This window comes from Vigna unguiculata, chromosome 6 (assembly GCF_037176805.1).
Source record: "Vigna unguiculata cultivar grain cowpea cultivar isolate G323 ecotype 2 chromosome 6, ASM3717680v1, whole genome shotgun sequence".
In the NCBI taxonomy this organism is placed as follows: Eukaryota; Viridiplantae; Streptophyta; class Magnoliopsida; order Fabales; family Fabaceae; genus Vigna; species Vigna unguiculata.
In genome coordinates, this window is record NC_140797.1 from 28,176,569 (window position 1) to 28,204,296 (window position 27,728).

Consider the following 27,728-nt stretch of genomic DNA (forward strand, 5'->3'; position numbering starts at 1 on the left):
TTCCAATCTTTTGAAATATTATAACGTTTCACTTATTCACAATTTCACTTATTCACAATGAAATTGTGTCATCTTAAGAAGATTTGTTCACATTAAAATCTTACCTCGTTAATACGACTTATCCACCTTCCCAATTTTTTTAGCACTTATCCCATTTCGATAATTTAAAAAAAAACATAAAAATAGTGCTTTTGCCTATATAATATTATGAGATTCTCATCTAACAAACTTGTAAACGCTGTTTCTTTTGCATAACTTTCTCTTATTACATAAACAAAATTGTTAAAATTTTAAATAATTAGTTTGAAATAGAATACAATTTTTAAAAATTATATGAAAAAAATATATTTAACCTTTAAACTTTTTATCAATAAATAATCCTAAAAAAGGTTTAACAATAAAATATAATGTGAAGATTTGTTTGTATATTAAAATTAATATTTTATTCTTTTAAAAGTTAAATTAACATAAATCAAATTATTGATTTATCCATAAACTAATAATTGTTAATATATGTGAATCTTTCTTCCTTTTTCTTCTTACAAAGTAATTTATCTGTTATACTAATTTTAAATTTAATGTGAAGTTTTTTTGTAGTATTAATGTGAAGTATAAAAGGTGTGTAGACTTGTCCACACAGGATTTCCAACCCTAAAACCCTGAAACTTAAAACCCTTCTCAACCACTTCACACTCGCACTCTCGAAGCCTTCTTCATCGATTGGAAGAACAAAACCCTAAACCTCAATCTCTTCACCAGTCAGTGTCATCAACATGACGAGCTTGATCCTCAGAAGATCCTCCTCCGTAATCTCGCGCCGTTTCTTCGCCACTCTCGCCACCGTCGAACCGCTTTCGCGCCAAAGCGGGCTCGCCGCCCTCCGGCACGGTGGCTCCAACGACGGAGTTGGAATCAGGTTCTTGCACGCGATATCAGGACCATTGAACTTCCGCTCGTCGCCGGTTTCTTGCGCAGCGCAGCTCGCAGTGGAGCGCGACTACTCCAACGAAGATGTAGGTTCTGGCACGAACTGCGACGAAGGACTCGAGATCGCGAAGCTCGGGATCTCGACGGAGATCGTGGAGGCCTTAGCCAAGAAAGGGATCGCAAAGCTGTTTCCTATTCAGGTAAACGTCGATTTACTGTTGTTTTCACTTTTCTTTACAATTTTTAATTTTTTCTGGTTTTAGTTTTTTAGCTTCGTTAATTAATGTTGTAAGGTTCGTATTTGATTTGTAGTTGGGAGAAGGGAAATGGTAAAAAGCTTGAAACTGGTTGTCTGAAAATTTTACGAAATCAGTTTACTAGTTTAGTTGTAGCAACTAGAAGTTTTTCGTATATTGTAAGGACATTTTAAAGTTTGAATATTTTAAAAAAATATGTAAAACAAAATATCATATTTACTAAATAATGATGAAATTAAGCACATCACGGAAGTGTTTTTTTTAGTATTATAAATAGTGAATCTTCTCTTAAAACAGAAGACTCATGGTCATGTGTTGATAAATAAGGAACAGTCATTTATGAAGTCGTTGTGTACTTGCATGTTATGGTACGAAACTATCTAATAATGAGTAATATATTAGATCTAATAAAATTTAGAGTGATAAAACTTTTGATATTGAGGAGGACATTATATGATAAATTATTTAGACGAAGACATTTTATTTCTGGATATATGAATTTGATATAGAGACAAATGTATTTAATTTGGTAGGTATGTCAAATGACTCTTGAACATGCACTTCTTGTACAGTGAAGTTGAACACTCAAATTTATAATAATAATAATAATAATAATAATAATAATTATTATTATTATTATTATTATTGCCATTATACATGGAGAAATGATTTGATTTACATTGAGGTAATTTGTTTGAATTTGGCTTAGTTTGGTTTAAACAGAAGACAAACGTGTTTGTTAATAGAAATTTTACAAAGGTCCCTTGTTGCTATACTTTGGGCGTGAGTTCATGTATTATTATTAGAAACTTGTGGTGAAAAGAATTGATTTAAGTTCGGATAATATATTTTATATTTAGATACGTCGTGTTTACAAAATTTATTATCTCTGATCTTGAGGTGTTCAATTATTTATTGTTGTTGTAGAGAGCTGTGCTGGAACCTGCAATGCAGGGACGTGATATGATTGGTCGAGCTAGGACAGGAACTGGGAAAACTCTTGCATTTGGGATACCCATCTTAGACAGGATTATTCAGCTAAATGCTAAGCATGGGTACTTTATATTAGTTACACGTACATTTTACTTGTTTTCTGCTGGAAGTAGGATTCGGTAATGGTCCTATCTAAACCTTATTTGTTTCTTCAAGTAAACAAATTTTTGTCTTGATCATTGCAGGCGAGGAAAAGATCCTTTGGCTATGGTTTTGGCTCCGACTAGAGAACTTGCACGGCAGGTTGAGAAGGAATTTAATGAAGCTGCACCTAAACTGGACACGATCTGTCTTTATGGGGGTATGCCTATCCAACAACAAATGAGGCAGCTTAATTATGGTGTAGATATTGTAGTAGGCACACCTGGTAGAATTATTGATCTTCTCAATAGGAGGGCACTGAATTTGAAGGATGTGAAGTTTGTTGTTCTTGATGAAGCTGATCAGATGCTTCAAGTCGGATTTCAAGAAGCTGTGGAGAACATCTTGCAAAATTTGTCTCCAAATCGTCAGACTCTTATGTTCTCAGCAACTATGCCATCTTGGATAAAGAGTATCACCCGAAATTACCTAAACAATCCCCTTACCATTGACCTCGTAAGTATACACATCTATTTTAGGCACCAGTAAGAAATGTTAATCAACTTTTCAAATGTCATTTCTGTTGGAATTATGCCAAGTCAGGCTAATGAATTTTTCAAATTTAATTTCTGTTGGAATTATGTCGAATCTAGTATGACATGGGCCAAAGAGAGTTTTGAGGAGAAATTAGAAGATACCTAACAAATTTAATCAATGAAATCTTCTGAAGCTTAGGATTTTTTGATCTATGGCGAAATAAATTTCAATACATAAGGGCTGGAGTGATTTCTGATAGAACAACTGGCTCTAGAAGAGGGAGGGTTGAATAGAGCCTTAGACTCTTTTCACACAATTCTAGACTAGACCATATAGTAAACATAAATCAAGTACCCAAAAGATTTTCTATTGGTTCACCCCAACTCACGAACCACGTTCAGTTCTCCCGTAAATACATTGTTCAAGAGATTTCATTAATCAATTAAATAATTACAACGAATACACAAACCTCTTTTGGTTATACCTTCTTAATCTCCCTCCAAGAATAAGAACTCTCGAGCCTAAAGAAAATCATTCTCACAGATAGTACATTTTAAGCCCACTTGGGAAAACATCATAGTGTAAAGAATTTACAAGCACAAATAACACAATGAATACAATAAAGCTTAGAAAGATATATTGCTGGTGTGTTCTTCAATTTTTAACTTGATCTCTTTATATAGCTTCTTGAAACTTTACCGTTGCTTCTATATAAGGCAATATTTGATATTGCAACGATTATGTGTGGAGACTTTGAGTTGTATCTCCATCTTTATCTTTATGATTGTGAGCAATTGTTAAGGAATGTTTTGATATGTTCTTCACAACATTTATATCTTTGATTCTGCTTAAGGAAACAATTCAAATAATATATAGCTATTTAAGTGTAGTCAAGCATAAGTGCTTAATGTCATTAGTCTCTACACATACTCATTGCAAGATCAAATATTGCCTTATATAGAAGTAACAGTCAAGGTTGAAGAACACACACCAACAATATATCTTTCTAAGGTTTATTGTATTCATTGTGTTCTTTGTAGGTTGTGAGAAATCTTGTAAATTCTTTAGCTGGAACAAAACACATGTTAGAAGGTTTATATTTATAATACGATTTCAATAACACATAAAGTGTTTGTTATATCAAATGATCTATATGTATTAGACTATCTGATAGGATTCAAGGTAAAGTTATTGTATGCAGAAAACTCTCATGAGAAGAGCTACAACTTGTGGTGTCTAATTGTGATTATGATGAAATGAAATACAAAGACAGGATATAATCTTTAAGGCTAGCTGCCATTCCCTTTGAGTTACAGAACTAAGAATCTCCCTATCCTAGGAATTTGCATAGCAGAAAGGCCCTAAAATTATTTTGGAAATTCGAAACGAATCAATTTTTTGGGGAACTAAGGCAGTTTATGTCCCATATGAAGAATCATTCTAGCATGGCTATTTACTGACGCCACCTTTTTTTTTTTTTACCAAAGGGCATACAAAATCTTAAAAAAAATGACATTAAGGCACGCAAATACCTAGAAATTACAGACAAATTTATCATATTATATAATGTCTGTCAGTCTGAAACTGGCATAATAGGTTTCCTATCACATTCTTTTCACTGCAACTGGGATAAATACATTTACTGGACTCCACAAGTTGGACTATGAACTCTTCTGTGTTCCTAAAATTAAAGTGCAGAGTCAGGCTTGTTGTAAAAGTTGTAGATTGTCTAGGGTAATTTTTGAGCAAGAAATTTTATGCATATAGATCTCATAAATATTATATAATGTGTGTATATATGCAGGTGGCAGTAGATGTGTAACCTTCAGAAGAAATTGTAGCTTTCTATATTTGTGCCTGTATAACTATTTTTCTATGACATGTTTATATAAATTAAGCAGTGGTTCTATATAAATTTTATCTTTAAATATGATTGTAGAAGGTATTATATAGAATTTGGAATCATACGGCAGCATGAGATCTTTATTCAGTTTTGCACATTTTTTCATGAATTTTACTTTGTAAGGAGGAAAAGAAATAAGAACGGTTGAGATTAACTTGCAGAATCCTTATTGCTGATTTGTAATTCTCTACTTGGGAACTATTTGGTGCCATAGGTTGGAGATTCTGATCAGAAGTTGGCAGATGGAATTTCACTGTACTCTATTGCATCTGATATGCGCACTAAAGCAGGGATTCTTGCACCCCTGATAACAGTATGACTTTAGATTCAATCTTTTCTCCTTACGTTTGTATCAGCTGTAATTAGTGATATGATTGATATTTTATTATAAGAATCTATTTTATATTTTATATTTTTTACTAAAATGATTGCAACTCAGTATGTTTGGGTCTTAGACAGGCTTCTGTATGCCTTTCCTAATTGTATATACTTTGGTAGGAACATGCAAATGGAGGAAAGTGTATTGTTTTCACTCAAACCAAACGTGATGCTGATAGATTATCATATGTAATGGCTAAAAGCCTTAAATGTGAGCCTTTGCATGGAGATATTTCACAAACTCAGAGGGAAAGGACTCTTGCTGGTTTCAGAAACAACCATTTCAATGTTTTAGTGGCAACTGACGTTGCATCACGTGGCCTTGATGTTCCAAATGTGGATCTCGTAAGTTTTATTTTACTAAACATGTTTGAAATTGTTGTATTACCCTTGGATTTTGATAGTTGATTAAGGTTCAAGAAAAACTTATACATTCTACATGGTAATTCTTCCTTTATTGTTGTCGAATAAATTAGGGGAGGGGGGACATGATCATGTTTATCATATTTTAATTGTTGGATTCCCCTAAATTTTGAGTTTGAAGGGAAATTACTGGGTGATGTTTCCTTTCTAACTGCTTGTCTTCACTATTACCTGTCTTGTATTATTTTTTCATTTTCACTATTAATTGCTTGTTTGTGTATCTTTTTCACTCTTAGCTTTTATGCGTTACTGTAATATATTCTGTGTATATGCCAACACATTTACATACACTGTTGTTCAATCTGTTTATACATTTGTACTTGGTTTTCTCATACAGGTGATACATTATGATCTTCCCAGTTCATCAGAGATATTTGTTCACAGATCTGGAAGAACAGGCCGTGCTGGGAAGAAAGGAGCTGCTATTCTTATTTACTCAGAAGATCAATTCAGGACTTTGAGGACTATTGAGCGTGATGTTGGATGCAAATTTACTGAGGTGATTTTTCTTTTTTTCCATATGGTAGCTTTCTTTGCTTATATTGTTCTAGTCCTTGGGGCACCAAGATGGGTAGCCTATTCTCTTTCCATAGATCCAATCCAGTTAACCTTAAAGGGGCATTGGAATGTGGTACCTCTCTAAGTTAGGGAGCTTTGTGGTGAATATCTTCCTAGTTTGTGATTGAGTTATGAAAGACTGTCTTTAACCTACCTATTTTACCTTTGATGTTCATAACATCGAGCAGGTAGGGGAAAAGCTGCAAATTCTGACTAAAATACCTCAAATCATTAAAGGGTGATGACAATTAGATAAGACATTAAGTTTTAGTATTTGATACTGCAATGCTGATTGCACATTTCCTTATCACAAGATTCTATCAAATTTCATTCTCAATTATCGATATACGTCCATGGCTCTAGCTTTGGTTTAGTTAGTAAATAATATTGAAATATAAGTTAAAGTTTGTTTTAAACCTGTTAGTTGTATGTTCTTGGTTCATGAAGGGTAAAATGTTAAGTGAAAGTAAATGTTACAACATGGATTCTGATCTAGAACTGAGTTCATGGGAAATATTTGATGAGAAATCCTGAAGTTCTTTGTTTGTTGAATTATGAGTAAGAGGAAAGTGAATATTTTTTGTCAATTTTGGTAGTGGAAATAACTGTCCTCGCTTTATGTACATTTTTCAAAGCTTTTGCCGGCATACTCTTAGTAACTAATAACGGAGTGGCAGGAGTTCTTTTGTTATGGATTTTCATTTTAACTAAATCGGATTAACAGAAAATTGAGTCATTGTAGACTGATAGTGCTTGAATCTTTTATTTGAATTTTGTTTTTGTGTTTGTCGTGTTACAATTTATTCTACCTATGCACCTATTTGATCTTCAAGATGTGAAAGGCCAAATTCTTCGGCTGTAATTATTTATCTTGCCCTTGAAATTCTTTAACCCTTCATACGATTTTATATTATAGGTTACTTTTACGTTGTATAGTGATTAACTGCTCATATCTTGTTCCAATATTCTTGTTTATCAGCTAGCAAAGATTAATGCTCAGAGTGGATCAGCAGACATGTTTGGTGGATGGAGTGGTGGTCGATTTGGTTCTTCAGGAGGTATGAGGGATCGCCAGTCTGGAGGTACAGGTTTTGGTCGTAGTCCTGGATATGGCCGATCTAGCTATGGAAATTCCAGTTCTGGCAGTTACAGTAACTCCGGGTTTGGCCGATCTAGCCATGGAAATTCCAGCGAGACAGGAAGGTTTGGAGGACCAAGCTCTAGCCGTTTTGGCAGCCCTGGTTCAAGTCTGTCAGGAGGAGGTTTCGGTGGATTTGGTAGCTCCGATAGATCTGGTGGATTTGGTAGTTCAGATCGATCTGGTGGTTTTGGTTGGGCTCAATCTGGTGGTTTTGGTGATAGAAAGTGAAGCCAGAACAGCACATGGCGTGGTTTCGGTGCTTTTGGGAATACCCTAAATAGTGATAATTACAAATAGAAGAAAGGTTTTTTTCACTTCATCAACTTGGTAAGTAGAGCCGTATTCATTTCTTATTTAGTTTTTGGCTCTTGTAAAGTGAGTTTACCGTCTTTATCTAAATGTTCAGTATCTTGCCAATTTCCCCGTATCTTAGAGATGGAAAATGTAATATGGAATAAGAATAACATTCTATTTTGGGAGGCATTTCAGTATTTTCTCTCGTGACTAGTCTTCAGGTAAAACTCAGCTCTATTTGGTCACTCCTGCCATAGCAAAAGCCTTTATCATCTCCATGATCCAGCTTCTGCCTATCATAGCAAAGGCCTTGGAAATTTTGTAGCAGCTGCTCCTATTTGTTTAATGCGTTCTTCAAAATTCATAATGGTCAAAGATAGAAAATTTTCGAAACAGGTAGGTGTTCTCCTGTTTATATTATCACAATGTTGTGATACAAGGAATTTCTCATATTATAACTCATTATAACTACTGTAATATTAATATATTTTCAACCATATGCTTTTAGTTGCATTCTGGGCCACTTACCGAAATGTATGAAATATTCAACAGCATCTTGTTTGATTAAAGAACACCCGAAAAAGTGATTTAGTGTATTAGGAACAAAAATTGCTGAACTGCATTGAATTATAATGAACTCTATGTTGCTAAATGGATGATCCAATTTGATGATCAACAATTGCCTATAACTTGATAGCCAGTACTATTTCTTGTTTTCCATTTGCCATTGAATTGTTCCAATTAAGAATGACTGACCTGTTGTTTTAATGATTATTCGTCTTAAATTTATGGTTTTTTACAGCTATTTTTATTATTATGTTGTCTGTGGTGGATAAAATTTGAAGTTTGAGGATGTGAAGAAGTTGATGGTAGATTTGAAAGTTACCTAGATTTTATGTTCCACGAAAATAATTGTATTTGCTTCGAGACAGAAAGATAATATATGCTTGGAAAAGGGTAATACTTTTACTTTTGTAAAATTATATAAATATAATTATGAGATCTCTTGTTTGAAGAAAAGTCATCTAAATCGAAGTAGAGATTACAGAGAATGTGGAAAGTTACAATTGATTACTCTACGTGTATTTTTTGTAAATAAAGAAAAGTAGACATTTAACCGACATATATGTCTTATTGTAGGCTATTTCTTCCGCACTTCCCTTTTTTTCCTGCAATTCATAAAATACATAAATCCGAAATTACCTCTATTCTTGCACTCATGCAATTCGAAAGATATTTGCGGATTGGAAAACATATTTTGGATTATATATTTTAAAATATATTTAAAACCTATATTCTGAAATGTTAATTTTGAAATATATTTTCAGATCTGAAAATAACATTTGAATTGTATAAACATTATATAATTTGTGAATAAGGTGTATTGAAAGATACTTTTAGATATGAAAATATTTTAACATCTCATAATGTATTTATTTTATATTTAAATTTTAAATTATTTTTAAATTCGTATTTATGTATGGGTTGATGTTTATTTGTATATTTATTAAAATATATTTAAAGTTTGCTGAAAGAAATAATAAATATTTAAGTTTATATTAAGTTTTGACCGAAATTAACTTGAAAAATGATTTATAGTTAGAAAATAAACATGTCTATAAAAATTTAAAAAGTAGAACGTGTAAAAAAAAAAGAATAAATCATTTGCCAAAAATGGAGTAGATTCTTTAAAAATATAAAAGGTACTCAAAAATATGTAGATTAAATTCGTTAAAGATACAAATAAATGTATGAATAGATTAGTCTAATGTGTATTGTTAGATTCGTCTAATCAATATATTGACAAACTTATTTAATATATATTGCTAGACTCATGTAATTAGTATATGGACACACTCGTTTAATGCGTATTGTTAAATTTGTCTAATTGGTATATGAACAAACTTGTCTAATGTATGTTACAAGACTCATATAATTTAACGTATATTGTTAGACTTTTGTAATTAGTGTATTGACAAATTTGTCTAATATGTGTTGTTAGACTCGTTTGATGAGTGTATGAATGTACTCATCTAATGTGTATATTTAGGCTCATCTAACTAAACTTGAGTAATAAAAACTTTAGCAATTTTTATTATTAAGTTTTCATTAATGAACTATATGTTATGTTAAGAATGACCAATGACCACATCTATGTCTAACCTGTGAAATCAATTAATTGTTTTATGCTACTCAGATTTCCTAAACTATCTTTTGGATCAACTAGTACTCCCACATATGCACCATATCTAGAATATGTAGTTGAAGATCATAATCATGTTTCCCAAACTATTCATAAACTATGTAGTTAAAACAAGAATAAAACATAAGATATGATGGAAAATAATTATATTGGATGATGAATCCACGAAGAATTAAGAATATATTACACCTAACCCCATGAATGAGGGAGTTGGCTATTTCTAGACATACTGAATACTAGATTGATGTTGAAACTAAATGCCCCCAACCTTTAGAATGTCCTTCTATCGGTCAAATGTATATAGATCAAGTTTCTTTCTCTCCAAAATGTGTTTTGACCTCTGTCAGGCCCTCAAGTTATAGACTTTAATAATTGCACTAGGCCTAAAATTAGGACTTCATATTGTATTTGAATAAATTGTAATAGATAATCCTTTATATATATCTTCGAAGATTTCATATGTTTGATATATAAATCAAATCTTATGATTTGTAACTGAAGTAACCAACTCGATGTATAACTTATTTTGTTGATATATTCTTTTAATATTTAGTAATATCTACTGATTCTATTTCTATTATTCTATTTCTATTGATAATATTCTTAAATCTCTGAGATTTCTACTTACTTGCAAAATATAAACCAAATATTATCTTTTCCAATTTTATTAAACCAAACTTGAAATATTCAAAAACATAATAAAATAACAATAAAATATAAAAATAAACAAAAATAAAAACATGATAATGCCAATTATTAATGACGCTAAAATATTAAAATGTATGTGGGTTGGACAACGCTATTAGCAAATAATATTTTTAAGTATTCGAATGAAGTGTAGGCTAATCGATGCTAAGTAGGAAAAATAATTTAATATATTAAATGATGCGTGGGCTAGTCGAATGATGACATCCCAGTTCGCAACCAATCACACTATCAAGTGCATTGGTTCGACTATAGTACCAAATGTCATATCCATATGGATTTGGTCAACTGCTATTATTTGGATTTGTGATTTTCACTTTTGATTGTAAAGTAATGGTGATCCAGAACTAAGAACAAATTAATTCAAGTGTATAAAACGTGTTTGGATTGGATTTCACTACTCTTTTTATATGCACAATTATTGTTCATGGAAGTACACTAATGTAATCCTAGGTCATTTTCTGCAACACTAGGACCTAAAATCATTCTAACTTAGGATGAATTCTCCACGTCCTAGTGATGAGGCTTTTGCATTAAGATCAAGACTCTTTTAGCCAGCTAAGTCATATAGCGACATGTCTAACTTTTAACATCCTTAGATGATTCAATTGGATCTATAAGGTGAATTAGCTTTCGCCTAACTCAAGTTATATATGTAACAAATGATTGATAAGTTCAATACACATGAAATACGAATTGAATCACGAACACATGAAAGAATATGTGAATAAAATAGTAAAATAGTACTAGTTCAATAATTCAGAATAACTACATCTAATCTCAACACAAGGAAGTTCAACAACTTATGATGATTCTAACATTCAATCATAGAAGAAACTGCATCTTCATCATGTCTCCTCTAACTTAGGATATTACAAATGAAGTGGGAAAGAGAGAGACTCTAGAGAGAGAAACTATAATCTATAATGGAATTTTGGATACAAAACATGGGTTCTTCCCCTTAATTTATATGAAATTGGGGGTTGGTTGCAGCTCCAAACATGGTTTCTAATCTTGTGATCTTTCATTCAATTGAGGGTTTCTTCTTAGCTTAAACATGTTTTGTGTTGTTCAATCACAGAGCTTTCTTCAAAGGTGAAGTTTGAGGCTGTTTCATGGTGAAGTTTTCTTCGTGTGGCTTGGTCACTATCTTCTCTACTCAAGTTGTGGAAGTAGAATTTGGATCTTCTTGAAACTACCTTTGAGTTGCTTAAGCTTTGATTCTAGGGCTTAATCTGTTATGCTATCTTTCTTCTAATTCTGCAGAAATTCATAAAAAAAAAAAACATGAATTAACCACACATGTTCATATCCGAATTATGTTCCCAAATTCTAATCAAAATGGAGTAAAATCCTCAATAAATGCAATGTAATTAATCAAGATAAGTGCTAAAATGCATATGGATAATACATAAAATGAGCACTCATCATCGATGCTAATAACAACTGGATATAACTAGTGCAATTTATTTATTTCTGACCCAAATTTCATTTCATGTAGAATCACACAATTGCCTTAGGTGCATGGTGGTTAGGCCTCGTCTAAAAAGAAGAAAAGAGATCAATGAACATAAGTGAATTAGTAGTTACAAAAAAAATTAAATAATAGTATACACTTATCCTTTACAAATGGATGTCACAATGATCTTGCCACTGTCATAAAGTACAACCTCCTCAGTAGGTAGATCATGATATGAAGGAGAGATGAAGAGGGATCCACTCGGACACTAGATGTGGTATAGAGTACATCAACTGAGGTATGGACTGTAAAAGCTAGGATCTTGACTGTAGGAGCTGAGATAATGACTTAAGAAGTTGAGTTGTACTACACCGTCAAATGAAATTAATTATGACAATTTAGTAAATAATTTTACATAAAAAGTTTGAAAAAGAAATTTTAAATAAAAGACTTCATTTTTTAAGTTTGCTTTAGGTCTCCCAAACTCTTGAGCTACCCATATATACATTATATATATATATATATATATATATATATATATATATATATATATATATAATTTATTGTTATTTTATCTAAAAAAACATATAAGTTAAGAGAGAAAATGTAAGACAAGGGAAATTTAAATAATTAATAAATAATTATTTAATAAATGCTGATAGTAGGAGCCTTTATAACATTTAATGTAGACTGTTATGACGTGAAAAAGTATTAGCTCAAATGGTTGAGAGTACTTAATTGTGTGAGAGGACTTGAATTTGAGTCTTATGTATGCCAATGGTATGTTATTTTAATATGTTTATTATTTTAATGTTATGTTTATATGTGACTAGTGATATTGTAATCCTAAAATCATAAAAATTATCATAAAACATGAATTGGTTGAATTGGTTGTGCATTTGCTTTGTGATTGAATGGTTGTGGGTTCAAACCTTGCTAAGAACGAATTAAACTCTCTTTTTGCCAAATTTTATTTTGACATGAATATGAAAGGGTAGAGAAAATCCTAGTTGCAAAAAGTGGCAGCCAAGAGAGCTAGACAATAGCCATAATGGACTTTGAATAGCTGAATTTTTGGGAGTAGAAAAAAGGAGGCTCTTGGGTATCTTAAAGCAAAGACTAGAAGACCATTAGGAGCAAGGATTTACTAGGTAAGGGGAGTTGTTTATTGTGTTTTGATTTGTGTATGAATAAATGTGCTTTTCCATGTATAATTGCACGAGAGTTTACCCAATTTTACGTCATTTTTCGCAAGTTTCTGGCTTTCCGCCTAGAAATTGCCTGGCGGGCATGATGATGCCGCCAGGCGACGCGTCAGTAGTGACCCAGTTATTGGGTTGCGTCATGAACTGCCTGGCGGACAATGAATTTCCGCCAAGCAACGCGAAGCTGTTCTGGTTCTTTTTGTGTTGTTTGGCTCATGAGTCATTGTGATTTCTGGAAATTTGTTTATGTACATTGTGTGTGATGAATTATGCTTTAATCCAAATGAGATTGAGTGTATGATGAAACCTTGGACCAAGGGTGCATGGGTGATCATGGGATTATGAGAAGGGTAGAAAGAGGGTAATTAGGAAATTGATTGCAACTTCTAAGAGTTATTTAAGTTTGGCATTATTCATGCATTTGTATTTCTGGGAATGCATTTGAATTCGAATTAGTGTATGGCGAGACGAGATGACGAAGGAGAAAAGGGGGGAGGATTCGTGCAAGAAAGGAAAGGGGATATTTTTCCAAAACTTGATACGCTGCCTGGCAGCACATGATCTGCCGCCAGGCGATAGCTGGGATTTCCAGTTTGGTAGTGGGCAACACTGGATATTGTGGTTTTGGGATCTGGTCCGTGAAGTGAAATTTGGAGGGATGAAAGTTTTGTGCTTAAGTTTTAATGAATTAAAATCCAGAAATTGATAGTGTATGAAGAATGTTCATATTAGGTGAAGGGAAAGTCGATAGGAATATAGAATTTAAACCAGAATGAAGAATATTGATGATTGGAACGGTAGAAACTGAGAAGATATGATTTCTGTGTATACTAGACTTAGAGACGTTGGAGAATTTTAATGTGACAGGTTAGGGAATTCACCAAAAATTGTGTAACTTAATTGGAAGGTAATGAGTGAAGGATTTTGTATCATTGCAGTGCAGCAGAAGTAGGCGGTGTAATTTTAATGTACTGAATTTGGAGTCTTTTCCTATAAGCTAGAGTTAGAGATTATGAAAATGTTAAAATACTTGGTAAATTAGAGGCCTTGAATAAAGGGATTGAGAATTGTGAATTTTAGGTACTTGAATTATATGATGGTGACATGTTATCACGATTTTGACATTGAAGAATGAGAGTAGGTTAATACCTTAAGAGGTATTTCGAAAGTGCAGGGCAGTCTGATGGGTGCCATAAAATCAGCAAAATCTGTGCTAGTGGTGTGGCGCTTGGCGGCCTGCTGATGCTCACCAGGCGATATGACCAGTGAGGGAGTCCCTGCACCGCATGGTGCCTGGCGGGAGGGTGTGCTCCACCAAGCGATAGACCCTACAACAATGGATTTGTGAGAGGCCTGGCGCCTGGCGGTGAGGAGGTCCCGCTAGGCGGTCTACACAGGCATTTCGCCTGACGGCGCTTAGGCTGCGCCAAGCGATAATACTGCAGGTATTGGCCGCGTGTGTTGTTTGTACGCATTGATGCTGACTTGGATCAGGAGATGTTGTGCCATGAGCGGGTAGGTTCATGGATGGTGGTGAACACATGATGATATGAGCGGGGAGGTTCATATCCAGTTACTCTCGTGTGGGGATACAAGCGGGTAGGTTCGTATGTTTCGTGCTCACACTTGATAGATGCTGCGTGCGAGGAGGTACGTAGCTGGTGAATCATGTGCGTTGGACTACAGGCGGGTAGCTCCGTAGAGCAAGACTACGAGCGGGGAGGCTTGTAGAGGCAGGACCACGAGCGGGAAGGTTCGTGTGAGCATTATAAATCCTGAATCCAAGGCTAACTATTTGTGTGATTTGAAGGTTGAAAAGCCTTGGGGTATTAAGTTGGCCAAGAACTAACTAGAATAATTTAGTTGGGTATTTTGATTTTATTAACTTATGTGTTAATGTATTATGAGCTCACCCTTTCTGTTTGTGTTTGGCGATGATCGTGTGATTTATCATACGGGAGTAGATGATAATCCAAATGATGCTGTTGATGCGTAGATCCGGAGAGAGAGATAAGAGGGGATCTTTCATTAGAGATTTATTTCTTATGTTTTATCCTCGTATAATGGATAATTTGGAACTTGTATCACTTTATTACTCAATTTTTATTTAAATTTTTGTGCGTGTTGGAATAATAAATTTACGACGATTGAATTTCAATTCTTTATTTATTTATTTATTTCAATTAAGTAATTTTCAGTAGGGACGTTACAGAAAAGAAGGTAAAATTAGAAAGCATCACAATATAATTTCTATAGTTAGTTGGAAAGGAAGAAAAAAAATAGAGAGAAAGAGAAAGAAGAATGGCAAAGCAGAGTTAGGAATGGTAGAGTGCAACCTTTGCATGTGCAAATGCTGCAAGTGCAACCGTTGGGTAAATTGTGGATGATGTACTAATTGCAGTGGTTGCTCTTATAGTGGTTGAACAGTGTTATTGTCCATAACCATGTCATGCTTTTTCTCTTTCTTTTTTTTTGGGTTTTTTTTTTTTAAAAGGGTTAGTTGACTTTTAATTTACAAAAAGGGGTGAAGTCGTAAGGATGATGGATGTTGACTTCTGTAGTGAAGTCTTATAAGTGTGGACAATTTGTCTGTAATTTTTTAAGAATGCAAAGTCGTCACAAATCATGACCTCTTTTGTATATGGCAGTTGAACTGAAGTCGTCATGACTAGTAACAACGTCAATTAATTGAATTTTATTTAATTTTAGTTAGTTTTTTTGTGTGTGTATATATTGAGATGTGACATGGAAGGTAAAGTTACCATAAATAATTAGTAGAAATTTATAAACAATAGAGGACAAATCCGTTGTATCTAGTCATAAAAACATGAAATAATAACTCATCAAGTTGAATTAAGTGTTCATTAATATTAAGTTTAGTTTAATTTAATTTAATTTTATTTTGAAACAGAAAGGTCACTACAAAAAAGTATAATTTTAATAGGGGTTTATTATTTGGGGTTGTAATAACCCTTACTAAGATATAAACATAATGGGGGTTTTAAAAACCCTCTTTAAGTTTTAGGGGTTTTATAAGAAACCCCAGTAAAATTTAGTTTCTAATTTTTTTATTTTTTATTTTCACTCAAAAACCTAGAAACTTTGGCTCACGTTCCCTCTCATTCTATCATCTCTGCATGCCTCTCATCAAGACATAATGCCTCATCGCCATCTTCGCGTGTCTCTTATCAAGACGCAATGCCTCACCGCCATCTTCGCCATCAAATTTTCTCATCAAGACAAAGCAATTGTTCTTCTCTCTGATTTTCTTTTCTCTGATTTCTTCCTCCTAGTGTTCGCTCAGGGTTAGATTTCAATTTCGTCATCGATCTTTCGATTGTGCCTCACCGTTCTCGATGCTTTCAATTTCTTCTTTACTTTCAATTTCGTGTCATTACTCTTTCAATTTCATCACATGCTTTCATTTTCATCTCATTCAATTTCGTTTTCCATATCTTGCCAAGAAAACTCGAGCTTCCAGCAGCACAAAGCACCTATCTCCTACCCATTCTCCGTTCCCAGTGCCAGTGGTGAGATGTAAGGTTAAATTATCACACTTTGGGTAAAACATTCTACTCGATTGATTAATTGTAAATGTAAAGCCTATGTGAACATTAACCTAAACAGAGAATTCAGAGACAGAAAAACAGAGAACACTTCTTATTATGCTCCAAACCTTAGCCTAGATAGATAACTATCTATGAATGCCTAAAATGTGGTTATATTTAGGTTCCTGTTTGTCTTTATGAGCAAGTAAGAATGATTTACATGGGGAAATAAATTATTTTGAATCCAAGTTTGGTATGTGAGATAAAGATGTATAGAAAATGCTGCACAACTAATTGACAATGGGCAAGGTTCATTCCAAATTCACTAACTAATTCAGTTTCTGCAAGTAAAGTTAATGTAAGAATTTCTTATTCTTATATATTATGTATTATAGTTTAATCATTATGTTTTATCCTTCTATTTTATTATATATTCCAAATTCATTCCATATTTGTAATAATGTTTAAGTTTCTATCTACCAGTACAACTAGTTAGCCATTTTGGTCTTAATATTTACTAACAATAACACCAGTAATAATAGTTCTGCAGGTTTCTGCCTCTCACCTTTGCTTTCTTCACACAAAAATAAGTATATGCTTAAGCTAAACTATTCATTACTCATTTCATATTCATTTATTGATTCAAAGAGGGCATCTCCATGTAATGGTTGGATAGGATTTAGTGTTTATTGTTATGTTAATACTTTTTTTATAAATATCAAATAATCACAAATTGCATTGCCTCTGGTTAATTATTAACAAGTTTTAAATAATACTGGATGCATAAAAAGTAGTAGTAAAGCAATTGATTTTATGATTTTGATGTTCATGTATATTGTGTGAACTGCAGAAAAATAACTTTAGTCTTGTAATTTTCTTAGCTTTAGATATTATATATTAAATATTTTTAATCATTTCTGTTGACTAGTTGTACTAGTAGATAGAAACTTAAACATTATTAAACTTGTAAGAAATATACACTTTGTTAGGATGTATATTACTTGATGCTTAGTTGTCAGTAGGAAGTCTCTGAAATAATATATACATATGGTTTTTTCAACAAATTTCTACTTTAGATAGGAAAGAAGAATTCATTATTCTCCTTTATTATATTCATTATTGTTATCCTAAAATAATGTATGAATTATTTTGGCTTGAACAGACCCTATTTCCAATGAATAAATCTTGGATAGACATGCCAAGAAACACACCTCAATATATGGATGGCTTAAACAAATTTTTTGACTTTTCTTTTGCTATAGTGGTGTAAAGGGGAAAATAGTATGTCCATGTCAAAAATGCAACTTTAACAAATGGCAGGATCGTGAATTAGTGTATGAGCACTTGATACTTAAACCTTTTTCAAAAGGATATACAATGTGACTTCAACATGGGGAGAGAAGAGGAGTAAATGTGACTGATGAAACACGTGTAATGCCACAAGAAGATAATGAATGTGACATGGTTAATGATGCATTTGGGTATCATCAATATAGCAATGACACAGTGGATAATAAGGAAATAGGTCCAGAGTCAAGCCATGTCGAGAATGATGATATTGGAGATTTTGTTGAGTTAATGCAAGATGGTCAAGAAAGTTTATATGAAGGGTGTGATAAATATTCTAAACTTTCATTCTTGATCAAGTTGTATCACATCAAATGTCTTTGCAAAATAAGTGACAAGGGAATGTCCATGATACTAGAGTTGTTGGCAAATGTCTTTGAACATGCTAAAATTCCACGCTCATTCTATGAGGCAAAGAAAATCATTAACAAGCTTGGTCTTCATTACACCAAAATTGATGCTTGTCCGAATGATTGCATGTTGTACTTTGGAGAAGACATAAATAGGGACTTTTGTAAGAAATGTAAAACATCTAGATGGAAGGCAAAAAGAAAAGGTACAATTGGTGCTACAAGTAATAAAAGAAAAAAGATTCATGCAAAGGTGTTGAGGTATTTTCCTTTGAAGCCACGCTTACAGAGGATGTTTATGTCCTCCAAAATAGCTGAGCATATGCGATGGCATTCATCGGGAAGTACAAATGAAGTCATCTTAAGGCATCCAAGAGATTCTAAAGCATGGAAGACATTTTACTTTAAGCATCCTCAATTTGCCTCAGACCCTCGAAATGTGAGACTTGGTTTGGCTACAGATGGGTTTAATCCATATGGTAATCTAAGCACTAGCCACAATATTTGGCCAATTGTACTCATATCGTACAACCTTCCGCCTTGGATGTGTATGGAACAAAGTTCATTCATTCTCTCATGATCATTCCTGAAAAGTGAGCTCCAGGAAATGATATTGATGTATATTTACAACCATTAATAGAAGAGTTGAAAGAGCTATGGAGCATTGGTATCAAAACTTGATTCATATGGAAATGAAGTGTTTGATATGCATGCAGCTATATTGTGGACCATTAGTGATTTTCCGGGTCTTGAAACCTTATTTGGATGGAACACACATACTGGGTTGGCATGTCCTAGATGTAGTTTTGACACAACTCCTAAGAAACTTATTAAAGGTGGTAAATTTTGTTTCATGAGTCATCGTCGTTGGTTAGATGGAAGACATAGATTTAGACTAGCTAGAATTAGATTTGACGGAACTATAGAAAATAGAAATCCACGTTTGGCGGTCTCAGGATACGATGTGTTACAACAAGTTCAAAATCTTAATGTTGAATTTGGGAAAGAACCATTACTTGAAGAACGGGCCAAAAGACACCAGGGAGTTAATCATGCTAAGTTAGACACTCAACAATGGCGAAAAAAGAGTATATTTTTTTAACTTCCTTATTGGGTAGACAACTTATTGCATCACAATTCGGATGTTATGCACATTGAAAAAAATGTATGTGATAATGTTGTGTTTACATTGTTGAATGATAGTTCAAATAAATGTAAAGACAATCTAAAAGCATGAAAGTATTTACAACTTTGGGATATTAGACCTGATCTTTGGCCTGATGAGAATGGTAGATATCTCCCTAATATATATACATTAACAAATGCAAATAAAGGTATCTTTCTCAAAACTTTGAAGAACATAATAGTTCCAAATGGCTACTCTAGTAACATTAGTAGATGTTGATGTCAAACAACATAAGCTTGGAGGATTAAAAAGTCATGACTCACATGTTTTGATGGAGCAACTTCTACCTTTGGCAATGAGAAAGAAACTTCCTAATGAAGTTTGCTCAATTTTGATTGATGTGTTTGTTTTTTAGACAATTGTGTAATAAAGTTTTGAAAATGGATGAACTTGACCAACTACAAGGTAGAATTGTTCTCACATTGTGTCACATGGAGATGTTATTTTCTCTTTCCTTTTTATAGTCACAGTTCATTTAATTGTGCATTTAGTGGAAGATGCTAAGCTTGGAGGACCCGTCCAATACCAGTGGATGTATCCCATTGAGAGGTATCTAGGAAAATTGAAGTCATATGTTCGTAATAAAGCACAAGTAGAAGGGTCAATAGCTAAAGGATACATGATTGAAGAGTCTTTAACATTTTGTTCTAGATATTTAGATGGAATTGAGACTGTATTCAATTGATTGTATCGTGTTGATGATGAACCTGATAATGTGTCTTATGACTCTCTTCTAGAATCTGCTTCCTCAACCTCCAATTGCCCGGTACACATACTCTGTCTCGGAATCACAGGATGCCATCTGATACGATCCTGTAATCCTTCCCCTTCTGAGTACCCAGGCAACTCACAAATTGCTGCAACTCAGCGTCATTCTTCTGCTCATCTCGGATCATCCCTAAGATGTCACTGGTCAATGTTAGTGCACTACACCTGATAGAATCCTCTCCCAATTGTATACCCAAATTCATATCCCCGAGCTTGTCAATCAATTCCAGCTCTTTCACCATCATTGCCGACATGTGCATCCTCTTCCGACTCATGGCATCCGCCACTACATTTGCTTTATCAGGATGGTAAAGTGGCTCAAAATCGTAATCCTTGAGATATTCCATCCATCGTCTCTGCATCATATTAGCTCCATCTGGTCAAACATGTATTTCATGCTTTTGTGATCGCTGAAAACCTGCAATTGAGAGCCATACAAGTAGTGCCTCCAAATCTTAAGAGTGAACACTACCGCAACCAATTCTAAATCATGCGTGGGGTAGTTCTTCTCATGCACTTTCAAGTGCTTAGAAGCAAGACTACTGACCTCTTCTTTTGCATCAGTACATACCCCAAACCCTGATAGGATGCATCGCAATACACCTCAAATTTCTTACTTGTGTCTGGTATAGCTAGCACTGAAGTTGTAGTCAATCTCTTCTTCATCTCCTCAAAACACTTTTCACACTTCTCTGTCCAGGAGAATGGTTGGTCTTTTCTAGTGTGTGGAGTCAGAGGATTCACCATTTTAGAGAATCCCTCTACAAACCTCCTGTAGTATCCAGCCAATCCCAAGAAACTTCGTACCTCTGTCACAGTCCACGGTCTTTCCCATTTCAACACTGCATCAATCTTGCTTAGGTCCACCGCAATTTCATGTGCAGAGATGACATGCCCTAGAAAATGTACATCTTCTAACTAGAACTCACACTTGGATAACTTGCCATAGAGCTGATGTTCTCTAAGTACCTCCAAAACAACTCTCAGATGATCCACATGCTCCTCCCTATTCTTGGAGTAGATGAGAATATCATCCATGAACATCACCACAAACTTGTCCAGATAGGGGCAGAAAATCCGATTCATGTAATCCATAAAGACTGTTGGAGCACTATTTACTCCAAATGGCATTACTACATACTCGTAATGTCCATATCTCGATCGAAATGCTGTCTTTTGGACGTCATCTGGTTTGACTAAGATCTGATGGTATCCAGACCTTAAGTGGATCTTAGAGAACACACTTGCCCCTCTCAACTGATCTAGCAAATCATCGATCCTCGATAATGGGTACTTGTTCTTTATCGTCAGTTTATTCAACTGCCGGTAGTCTACACATAGCCGCGAACTCCCATCCTTCTTCTTCACCAATAACACAAGAGCTCCCCATGACGATGCACTTGATCTGCTTTTTCAACTCCGCTAGCTCTGCTGGTGCCATTCTATACGGAGCCGCCGACACTGGACCCGCTCTAGGGATTAGATCAATAGAGAAATTTATGTCCTTGCTTGGTGGCAACTCGGGTATTTCATCAAGAAATATGTCGACATATTCCTCCACTACTAGAATACTTCTGATCAACTCGGTGGTACTCTTCTTTTCTCCTTGAGCCACTATCATGAAACAAGTAGCTCCATCTTCCATCTCCTTCAAGACTCTGTGAGTTGAGATCAACTCAATCCCCTCCAATTCTGGGAACACCACTCTGTGCCGTCCATAATTAATGACTATGTGATTGCTTGACAACCAGTCCATTCCCAATATGACGTCCAGTCCCTCCAAAGGCAAGCATATAAGGTTCACCTTGAATCGCCTACCCTCTACTTCTACCGAGCATCAAACACAGGTATAATTTGTTGAAACCTGTCCAAATGCTGGTGTCGAGACTATTAACTCGCATCCCAAGTCACGAGTCGACAATCCCAGCTTCTTCACGCAGTCGTGAGATATGAAGGAGTGTGAAGCTCCTGAATCAAATAAGACCAAAACCTGATTACCCAACAATATACAATAGTCGAGTATAAGACTACCTGATTGGGTGGCCTCTATGCTGGTCATGGCAAAGACTTGGCCTGCTGCTCTAGGCCTCTCTAACGAGGGTAGCTGAGGTCGTGCTCCGGTAGTAGTCTTCTTATTAAGACACTTGTTAGCAAAGTACCCCGACTGATCACAAGCATAACACTTGTGAGTGCTAGTACTGCTTCCCCACTGTCCGTCGACTGAGTACAATCTCTCCTCAAGTGCTCTCCTCCACAGTTATAGCACCGTAACTTTTGCGAAGCTGACTGGGGTTGACTCTAGGGCTTCTTCTGTTGTCTGCCTTAGTGTTGGTCTTTTGGGGTCGATTGACCCTGCTGGGCCCCATCTCCAGCTGCTCAACGCTCTTGGCCTGCTCGACCAAGACAGGAAACTCCCTGACCCTCAACGGTACAATGAAGTGCCTCAGTTCATGCTTTAAGCCGCCTTCAAATTTCTTGCAGCGCCACTCCTCAATAACTGCATGTGAGTAAAACCTCGCCAGATACTCAATCCGCTCCATGTATGCCTGTACTGACATAGTCCCCTGTTGCAGGGTGAGGAACTCAGCTTTGCGCTCATGTTTAGCGCTGTCGGGGAAATACTTCTCCTGTAACCTTTTCTTGAAGTTGACCCAATTCACCTCCTCCTCGCGGGTCTGCATCTGTTGCTGCATCCCCATCCACCAATACTCTGCATTAGTCACCAGCAAAAAGGTGGCAAAAGTAAGCTTTTGGGCCTTTATACACTCAATCACCCAAAATATCTTCTCACATTCACGCAACCATGCATCTGCCTCATCCGGGGTGGCCTTGCCACTGAATTTCGTTGGCTTATGACGCATGAAATCTTCCATCGTCACCGGTCTGACTGGTGGAATCATCGCCCTCGGCTGCGCTATAACAGGCTGCATCGTGTCCACCATCCTATGGATTGCATTCGCAATCTCGTCATCCCCAACGGTATTTCTGCGCCTCATATTTGCCATTGCCTGTGCACGCCACATTTTTCAGCTGTTAACATAAACAACTTAAATTATAACAAAATAATCAATTCCTATCAATCAATAACACAACACATATTCACAGACAAAACGCGACAAGCTCACTCCCCAAGTTTCCCAAAAACTTAAAACTTTCGCTCTGATACCAAATGTAACATCCCTACTGGAAATGACTTAATTAAAAATAAATAAATAAGAAATTGAAATCAACATCGTCACTTTTATTATTCCCAAATGCGGAAAATTTTAAAATATTTTTCAATGCGACATAATTTAAACATAACTAAATAACAATTGTATTACAAGTTTTTAAAATCCAACATAATGAAATAACATCATAAAAATCCCTATCTCAAGAGCCCCCAAGCTAGCCTTCTCTTTGTCTCTATGCATCACCATCATTACCTGTAGCATCATCTGCTCCCGTATAAAGAATTACACGAACATCGCCAATCACAAACAGAAAGGGTGAGCTTATAAATAATTAATAACATATAATATAACCGGATAAAAAAAATACACCCATCTAATTCATCTAGTTAGTTCTTGGCCAAGACCTTAATATCCCAAGGCTTTTCAACCTTCAATTCACACAAACAGTTAGCCATGAACTCAGGATTTATGATGCTCACACGAACTTGCCCGCTCATGGTCTTGCCTCTATGAACCTCCCCGCTCGTAGTCCTGCTCTACGGACCTACCCGCCCGTAGTCTAACACACGTGATCCACCAGCTACGTACCTCCCCGCACGCAGCATCTCTCAAGTGTGAGCACGAAACATACGAACCTACCTCGATTATATCCCCACACGAGAGTAACAGGATATGAACCTCCCTACTCATATCATCACTGTTCACCACCATCCATCAATTCACAAATCATATTATATTTAAACAAAAAATACAAACTTCTACTATTCAAAAGACATTTAACTTTGAAGAAGAATAACCAACACCTGCGGAACATACAATAATGTCAATGCCAATAATATTAAAGGAAAAACTAACTTCAAGTAAAACATTTTTAGAACCCAAAATGTTAAATATGTACAAAAATGCCAAATATAATTTTTGTAGCGAACAAAACAAGATTGGTGTAGGAAAATCTTGTAAAGTAGATACCTGCAATAATCACAATTGAACTGCAATAATCACAATTGAAGAGAGTAAAAATACAAGAAATTTTACTCCATACACATGTTACAAACCAAACATCATAGAACAAATGACAACCACGATAAGGAAAACAAATATTTAACTAACATGAGACCAGTATGGTTGCAACCATAATACAATATAAGCAAAACACAGTTTTTTCCTTTCTTTTTTTCTTGCTACCACTGCAACAATTCAAATAAAGACAAAAAATATTATTATATTAGTACAATTATTGAAGATCTAAAATCTCACCTGTTACTTCAAATAAAGGCAAAAAATATTATTATATCCGTAAAATTATTGAAGATATGTGATCTTACCAATAATAAAGTATCGTAAGATCATCAAATTTTTTTTGAAAGACGAATTAGATTATTTTGGTTACTGGATGGAGCTGAATAATATACCATAAAATAAATTAACCAAACAAAATCTAAAAAACTAAAAACTCACATTTTCAGAGTACCCGTTATTTGTGTTTGATGAACAACACCACACACTACAAAACAAAAAATTGTAAATATAATTTTTGTAAAAAAAATTCCTAAAACCCAAAAAACAAAGATATACAAAATCAAACATTATTAACTTCTCTTCATCCCAAGAATAGGTTTACGAAACACTTGAGAAACCTAAAAAGATTTATGAAAATGAACCCGAAACATCAAAATAAACCTTCAAATAACAACACGGATAACAATACATATGCAAAAAAAAAAGAACAAACCAAAAACCACTCAAAAGTTATTACCTTTCTTCAAGGTTAATTAAAAGAAAACAAAAAAATTGCAAGAAAAGAGTTCTGGAAGTCATTTTAGAATAGAAATGTTGATATAAAGGAGTGTTTTTTCGTGTTGAGAATTTTCGAGTTGAAAATGGAGAAGATCGAAAAAGGGTTGTGATGATTTTTTTTTTTAAATGGGGTGTTGATAGGTGAGTAATTATAGAGATGGAAGAGTTGAATGGATGAGTGCAGAGGCGGGAGACGCAAATATACAAAAACCAAGCTTCACGTGCTCTTGATTTAAAAGGCAATGAAAGGCATAATAATAATAATATGAAGAATAAAAGTTGCAAGTAGAGATGGCAAATAAACTCGTCCCCGTGGGTATTGCCCGAACTCGTCCCCGTTTTGACGGGGAATCCCCGCATTGACTGGGTATGGGTATGGGTATGGGGAATCCCCGACTTTTTCAATTGGGTATGGGGATGGGTATGGGGATGTACATATACCCGCCATAATACCCGTCCCCGCCATATCTTCATTCTCGTTTAAATTATTAAAACATTCACAATTAATCAAGTAACCCATATATATATATATATATATATATATATATATATATATATATATATATATATATATATATATATATATATTCTATTTTTTATTTCTTTTAATTATTTCATTTGTCATTAAACTCATTCTCATCTCCAATATATTTTTTATCTTATCATAACCTTTATGTAATTATGTTAAAATAATGTATGTTAATAAAAAAAATTATGCCTTACATTTGAATATTTATATTATTTTTTAATATTTTTATTTATTATAAATTTTCCTTTCACATGAGAATGTTTATACTCTCAATTTAAGGTAATATAAAAAAAATTCTTTACTTATTATTATTATCATTAATTTTTATTTAATTTGAAGAACTCTTTTGTTTCATTAAAATAATTTTCGTTATTTTTCAACCATTAAGTATATATGTTGATATTTGAAAAGTTTTCTTAGTTCTCTGAGATATTTTTCGTCTTATCATATCTTAGTTATACATTTGATTTCCTTTGTGTGATTTTTTTCGATAGTCTCTCAAATTATTTCTAAAACAAACATTTGTTAGTTTTTTAATATTTTTATTTATTGTTTTTATTTTCATCATGTAGAATAATATATCATAATGTAATTGTTTCACTTTAAATCCTGTTTGAAGTGGTTAAAATTTTTTATATATATATATATATATATATATATAATGATATTTAGGAATAGTATATGATAATTCACTACAAGAAAAAATGAAATGGTGACTGATTTAGTCAGTAACCCATATCAGTCACTATTTTTCGTCATTGGTGGTAGTAGTTGATTTATTGTCTAAATTAGTGACTGATTCAATGATCGAATCGGTACTTGATTTAGTGACCAATTTAATTACTAATTTATTTGTAATTTAATGACAAATTTTTTGGTCATAATGATATTTCTATTTATTTTTAACCACTTCAAACATAATTTAATAATTAGTTCTCTAAGGTTTTTTTCATTTTATCATACCTTAATTATACATTTGATTTCCTTTGTGCGATTTCTTTCGATAGTTTCTCAAATTATTTCTAAAACACACATTTGTTAGTTTTTTAATATTTTTATTTATTGTTTATTTTCATCATGTAGAATAAAATATTTCGATATATTCTATCTAATTATTTGTTATTTTATAACTCACTATTAATCATACTGTAATTTTTTTTAATTTAATTGTATAAATAACTTTTATTTACTACAATATAAAAATTTAATGTAATTTCTATGAATATTTTTTTGTCACTATGCAACATATATTGAAGTTCAAAAGATACAAAATCTATGTCAAAATTTTATTATTATGTTTATTATTTGTTTTTTGTGTTATTTTGATCAAGTGATGTATTATAACTTTTTATTAGTGTATAAAAAAGAGATTCATTATAATTTAAAAAATTGAAGTAAACAAATATTTAAAATATATTTTAATTTGAATATTTGTTCTTTGTATCATTTTGATCAAGTGATATATTATAACTTTTATTAGTGTATAAAAAAGAGATTCATTAGAATTTAAAAAATTGAAGTAAACAAACATTTAAAATATATTTTAATTTGAATATTTGTTTTCCTTTTATATTTTTTTGAACTATTCTTTAATTTTATCAACTAAGTTCATCAATGTTGTAATTTGCAAATTTAATAAATGTTTTGGTTCACATAAAATTTTATTTGGTATTCTAATATAAAATATAAACAATTATAATTTATTTTATTGTATTTGGCATCGAAGAAAATCCTCATAATATTGAATATTTCATAATATTATGTTTTCTTTACCGTAATTTTTTTTCTTTTATAAAAATTAATATTGAAGTAGTTAGAACATGGGTACGGGTATGGGTACGAGATTATACCCGTTACCCGGTGGGGATGGGGATGGGAAAAAAGTTTGATACCCGTTGGGTTTGGGTATGGGGATGGGGATGAATTTTTTATGCGGAGATGGGTATGAGATAGTGAAACCCGTCCC

The 27,728-nt window shown here is 33.7% G+C and overlaps 1 protein-coding gene across 3 annotated transcripts; it reads left to right on the forward strand.

Annotated features, from left to right (window-relative positions):
• The first annotated feature begins 644 nt into the window (after window positions 1–644).
• On the forward strand, window positions 645–8,046 carry LOC114188246 (DEAD-box ATP-dependent RNA helicase 53, mitochondrial-like). 3 transcript variants are annotated; one of them, XR_003605392.2, is made up of 8 exons: window positions 645–1,127; window positions 2,112–2,239; window positions 2,363–2,774; window positions 4,913–5,011; window positions 5,197–5,421; window positions 5,837–5,998; window positions 7,037–7,525; window positions 7,707–8,046. XR_003605392.2 is itself a non-coding variant. In XM_028076818.2 (7 exons), the coding sequence occupies exons 1-7, from the start codon at window positions 774–776 to the stop codon at window positions 7,424–7,426; spliced, it is 1,770 nt and encodes a 589-aa protein (XP_027932619.2). In that variant the 5' UTR covers window positions 645–773; the 3' UTR covers window positions 7,427–8,046. The 3 variants fall into 3 exon arrangements, 1 of the variants encoding a protein (XP_027932619.2); XR_003605393.2 differs by having other exon boundaries at window positions 7,714–8,046; XM_028076818.2 differs by having other exon boundaries at window positions 7,037–8,046.
• Window positions 8,047–27,728: the final 19,682 nt, after the last annotated feature.